Genomic DNA, 6,191 nt, shown 5'->3' on the forward strand with positions numbered 1-6,191 from the left:
TTTTTTCCGTCTATATTCCGCTATATTCTCTGTACTTTCTTTAATTTCAAACGCCAGGCATTTTGTGGGGCTCCTGTGCTTTTCGCAGTAATTGTGCCCTTGGGCCGACTTGCCCCTTGATTAAACGCCATGCCTTGGCCACCCCTTCGCTTCGTTCGGCAGCGTGTTTTGTACTTCCAGCTCCGGTCGAGTTTTTTATCAGTTTTATCAGACGAAATGAAGAAAATTACTAGCTTTTTCAAGCCAAATGAAGGTGAGTAGTTGTTTTGAGTTGATAAAAGTTTTATATTTTTTATTTCTCCTTTCGAATCAATGAAATATTCGATGGCAAGAAGAATTACATTACTTGAACAGTGAACGGCCATAGTTAGAAATTTTTCAGATCACGTCAGTGTAGTATTTTCTATACTAAAATTGTAATCCCGTCTTTTCTTGCATTGAATCTGAACTGACCGTGTATGTTGGTCGTTTATTAGAGTTATCTGGGACTTCGTCAAAGTCTGTAAGCTCTGCAGAAAAGACGACAACTATTTGCAGTGAAAATGATGAGTTTGAGTTTGACCATTTAACATACAAATACTATGATTTTATTCCTTTTATTCCTTTTTTCGATTTTCAATATGAAAAAAATATTTTCAATTGTCAGCCCTCCCACTTTTCACCTTGCTCCGCGGTCCCTGTACGTGCATTTATAGCAGTTTAAAGGGATGGAAAGCTCTAAACTAAGTATGTGAAAGGGTCACCATTTGTTAATGAAAATTCATACGAAAGGGGTTCCTTGTCTGTTAAAAATGGTTTTTTAAAAGTAAGGGGTTGAGCTTTAGGGCCAATAGTTTCCGTAACATCAAGAAACACCAAAATAAAGATTGTTTTCGCCCACTAAACTACCCACAATACCTTCAGGCTGCTTGTCGCGTCCATTTCAACGCCCTTTTGTCTCCAAAATAATTACATGCTTGTAGAAGATGCATATATGTCATGCATGGGTTAGGGCAGAACATAGTTAGTAGTACTAACTATGGGCAGAACTTTGATTCAGTGTGTGAATGTGTAGTTCCGCAAGCAAGCAGGTCAGGTGAAACGTGATTTCAATTTAGGTACGTTTTTGTTTTGTTTTTGCAAGAAACCCTACATCGAGTACATCATTCGGAAGTTCCACTTCGCAAGTGCGAAGGTATAAGCTTGATTTGTTTTAATTCCTTTTTGCCCCAGGAAGATATTAGTGCATGTGTGTGTCGTGTGTTTATTGTCCATTGTACGATATGTGTCTCCTCCGAGCGTCGTAATCAGTTTGGTTTCCAAAACTCTCTGGTTACCGTATTCAAGGAAGCCAACGCCTTTCTGTTATCTAATCTAACTTGACACTTTAATTTCGTTCTTTTCCATTTAGAATAAGAGGGTTATTATAAGTGTTGTTCGGTTTGCAAGCCTTGACCTAGCAAGGCTTCAAACTTCCTCATCTCGGTTTGAAGCAGGACGCCTAATAGCGCCTTTGAAGTTTTATGAGAATCCTCGTCAAAAGTTTGGTTTAAGCATCGCGTGTTTACATCGGGTATTATTCAATAAATCTTTTCAAGATAATGACCCGTTATTCACGCCCGAACTTTTATAACTGAATCGCTACCTACAATACCGTTGTCAAACGAAAAAGCAAAAACAAAGAACAAAAACCAAATGGGAATTCACTAATCACTGAAATTACATTTCGATACTTTGATAATCATGAATACACTTTTGAATATTAAACAGAAAGTGAGGTGGCCACCGTGAAGACGTTTTGAGCTTCATCCTGTCTTCATTAAGGATCTCTGAATGTAGTGATCGGCCTATAGACCTTGTTAAGGTTTCGGAAGCCATCTTGACGAGAAGGCAACCGCGTGAGAAATTACAGTCGGTTTGTACGAGAATCTAATGTCGGATAATTTTCCCCGTGACGGCTGTTCTGAAAAAATTTGAATTGAAACTTAAAACGTGACGCCATCAAAATTCAAACCACAGTTAATAGAGCGGAATAATAACTATGTTCCAACTAAAGAATTACCATGTTTTATTAAGTTTGATTCGTATGGAGTATATGAACAGCTATATACTTACATCCTTAGAAGTCTTAAAAAGTGTCAGTTCAGCTCAAAAGAGTCCTAATGACTCTGTTTTCACTCTGCAGTGAAACGAGAACAAAATATTTTCACTCTTATTTACAACACTGACGTAGACAGAGTCAAGAATGATAGGCATCTCGTTTAACTAATGTATTGTAAAGCGAGAAGAATAACAGTTCAAAAGTAGGTTGAGTTTCATCGTCCGGGTGAACGTAGTCCTGAATAGGACTGTTGTTGTTGACAGTGACTGACGTTTCGACAACCTGTGCGGTAATCATCTTCAGAGTCAACAGTGTGGTTAAATCTACTAAAATGACATATAATTCACTTACAATTCATGACACAAAGCTGATACATGTGTACTATCTTAATAAGGGGGTGGAATGAAGTTAACAGTTAACTGATATTTGGGTAAAACCAGTAGTTAACTGATAATTGGCCAAAAAAATTAGTAGTTAACTGATAAATGAAAAGTTAACAGTCAAGTGATATTAAATGAAAGTTAATGAAAGCAACAAAGTCTTGCAAACAGAAATGCTATTTTCTGACATTTTTCTGTCACGCTGATGACCCAGTACTGAGCACATTAATAACTGTTATTATTATTCCACTATTATGTCATTTTACCATATAAGGTCAAGAGAACAACTAAAATACGAGGCCGTAATACACTGTAGTGTTCTGGTTTAACCGGTTTACAACAGGGCGAATACCGGCGGATGCAAAAGGAGCAACCATGGCTGACAGAATCAGGATGTTTTGGATACTCTTATTAGAAAATAGAAGCCAAAATACCATTTTGCTCATTACTCGTATTTTTCCTCGCCCCTGCGGGGCTCGGAAAAATACTACGCAACTCGCAAAATATCCGCACGTATTACATGCTAAACCATCGAATAAGGTGTATATATTACCTCTTTTGTTTTTTTCTTTTGTTTACTTCTTCATCGCCCTGCCGTAAGGATCAGTTTCCCGTTTCATATTTTTCTACAAGTTTTTAAATTGTACTGATCCAGGTGTACAACTGGGAGATCCGGCACCACTCATTGATCTGTTGCTGTGGACTTGCTGACATTTTATATATTTAACAATTAATGAATGAGGCTAAATATATTATGAAGAAATATGGAGATCGAGGAGGGTGTTATCCGTCGAAGCCGTAGGCCGAGGCGGATAACACCCTCCGAGATCTCCATAAATCTTCATATGATACGAAAGCCGAATTCAATAATTGTTTTATTATTCATTCAAACTGATTCCTAGTTTAAAAACATAGCTAAAACAAGCTTACCTGCATCGATGTTAAGTTTATCTTCGATAGTTTACGTTTAGGTTTGTCCAGCTCCGCAAATATTCTCTAAATAGCAGATGTCGCCCTCCGAGTTGTCTTCTTGCTGTTTTTGCTATGTTTTTAGCCATTATTTCGCCTATTTCCAGCTGTAGTTCTTACTCTTAAAACGAGTGAAGTGTCCGCCATTTTAGTTTTTACAACGAAAACAACTCAATCTCGTCCCCAGGTCTTCTCGGTTAACGGTGCATTAACCTGTAGAAGGCTGCATTTTTGACGTCATTTCCTCGTTAAACACAAAATTCTTCCAAATTTGGTCATCAGTAACTGGTTATGGTGAATTATGCGTGTGCTTTTAGCCAATCAGAATTAGGCAATATTTTGAATGAATAAATGTGTGGTTACACGTAAATCGACTAAAATGACATATGTTATTCACTTACAATTCATAACAAGGTACAAAGCTGATACATGTGTACTATCTTAATAAATCTATACCGAACTTACTGTCACTCTCAGTTACGTAGCTGCCTTTAAGTCATTAAGCCCGGGCTTAACTCAGGAATTTGAGCAAAAATAAGTGTAGGTTAATTGTCACGTGTCGTTAAAATAATTTTTCGATGGAACTAAAAATGGGTCGGCATTCTAAAACCAAACGTCTGCGGCTGTCGGCAACACTGTTTGCTGTTCGCAGCGAGCATTTTACTTTTTCCATTTTGAATCTCTACCAAAGTTGCTTGAACTAACGTTGTTGTGTTAATTGTGTCGCTTTTCGCTGTCTATGAGTCATTCCCATCAGGCTAAATTTCTTATTTTTATTTTATATTTCGTGTCTGCGTGAAAGAATTCAAGATTATATTTCAGTTCGGAAAAAAAATTTAACTAAAAAAAAAACCAGGAAGTTAGTAAAAGTACCCAGGAAGTCCAATCGACGAAGTTACATGTCTTCCATTGCATTTGGGTTTGATTTCTCGCTTAACCACCCCCCTGCTTAGTGTCTGCTTAATAGAGGATGTCCGCCCGCTTAATTGACAAAAAAGACAAAAATAAGGAGTTGTCCTGTGCGGGCCGCAATTATACTCAAAGGCAACAAGAAAGAAATAAAAAGAAGAATCAACCCGTTTGATAATTCATAGAGTAAAGGAGAGAAAATGAAATGGTAAAAACAACTGCGTGAAAGTAATACGGAAGGTACTAACGGAAGCGTTATAATCTATGATCAAGCCAAAGTATGATTAAATGGCCATTTGTGAGATTTCTATAGAAGAAAAAGTACACTTTTGTAATTTTAACATAAAAACATACGCTAGCGCTGTTTCTAAAGAATTGAAACCAGGGGGGTCACTTGAATGAATAATCACGAAAGCGGACAACAAGCTTTCATTTGCTTTCTCTTGTTCTTTTTTCTTTCTAGATGCTTTTGAATAGAAAGGTATTCGAGAACCTGAACCTTTTAGAGCCCAGCTAGAAGAAAATACACCCAGCAGATTGTAATCAAACCAAGCATGGTACGATATCGTGCGACAAGTTTGCCTATTATTATTTTTCAATTTGCCTCCATTCTAGTTCTTGGTATGGTGACAATGTTCTTCTTTGAACATAATAATTATATGCAGTATTGGCATAAACGCCTCGAAATAGCGGCAAGCAAACGTCCCCAATACAATGCTAATGCAGACAGGCATCTTCACCAAAATGGTTTCAACAGAAATGAAACTAAACGACCTCGAATCTTATGCTGGGTACCAACCTCTCCAACCAACCTCGCAGAAAGAGCAAAATCAGTGAAGGATACATGGGGAAAACGCTGTGATATGCTTTTGTTCTTCAGTTCGAAAGCGGATTCCAGCTTTCCCGCAATCGGGTTAAATGTCGAAGAAGGAAGAGGTAGACTGTTCAAAAAAACCCGTTTATCGTTGGAATATATTTATCAACGCCACATAAACGACGCTGATTGGTTTTTGAAGGCAGATGACGACACTTACGTGATCATGGAAAATCTCCGCTATTTTCTGTCCAAGTTGAATCCCTCGGATCCTCATTATATCGGAAGGATGTATACTAAAGATGGCGGGTACAACACTGGAGGGGCCGGCTACGTTTTCAGCCGCGAAACGTTAAGAATATTCAAGAAAGCGCTGGACGAGGGTGGCTGCCCACCAGGAGGTGGTGAAGATATATTTGTAGCAAAATGTCTTAAATCTAAGGGTGTGAAGCCCGTGAGTACGAGGGATTCAAGCGAAAGAGAAACCTTTTTTCAAAGAGCACTTCAATTGACTCCAGGCAGTCCACCACATGAGTTCCTCTTGAAATACAGCTTTCCTCTTCCCTATAAAATTGGACCCGAATGCTGCTCAGATTATCCAAATACTTTCCATAAAGTCAAACCAGAAATGATGTATCTCTTTGAATACTTAATTTATCGTGTCAAAGTTGAAACCTATAACTGAAAATTTCTGAAAGGGGTTAAAGTACGTTGTAGTACTTATTAGTCTAGAATCTCGTCGATGACATGTTCGGTTTTCTTATCAAACTCCCGGATGAAGGATACAGCACGTGGACGGAAATTCGGTTTTTGTGTCTTTACGTTATTTTATTTTTGCATCCTTTCGGTTGGTTTCAACCCCCAGTTTAATTATATTATTCCAGAGGCGTAGCCAGCTGCTTATGTACCTGTAGGCTGGGGCCTACAAATTTTTGGTTTGATCACTCTACCACTTGTTATAAATTGTGCGTTGTTGGGGCTAGCTAAAAAGCTTCAGAGCTCAAAGTGTTGGTGAGGTCACTAAGCACTAGTCATGGGT

General features: G+C 38.2%; 1 protein-coding gene across 1 annotated transcript; it reads left to right on the top strand.

The window, feature by feature from the left end:
• The first annotated feature begins 4,961 nt into the window (after positions 1-4,961).
• Positions 4,962-5,937, top strand: LOC140931348 (glycoprotein-N-acetylgalactosamine 3-beta-galactosyltransferase 1-like). The gene has a single exon (XM_073381150.1). It carries the CDS (start codon positions 4,962-4,964, stop codon positions 5,835-5,837), a length of 876 nt encoding a protein of 291 aa, XP_073237251.1. The 3' UTR covers positions 5,838-5,937.
• The last annotated feature ends 254 nt before the right edge of the window (positions 5,938-6,191 follow it).

The sequence above is a fragment of the Porites lutea genome, chromosome 1, assembly GCF_958299795.1.
Source record: "Porites lutea chromosome 1, jaPorLute2.1, whole genome shotgun sequence".
Lineage (NCBI taxonomy): Eukaryota > Metazoa > Cnidaria > Anthozoa > Scleractinia > Poritidae > Porites > Porites lutea.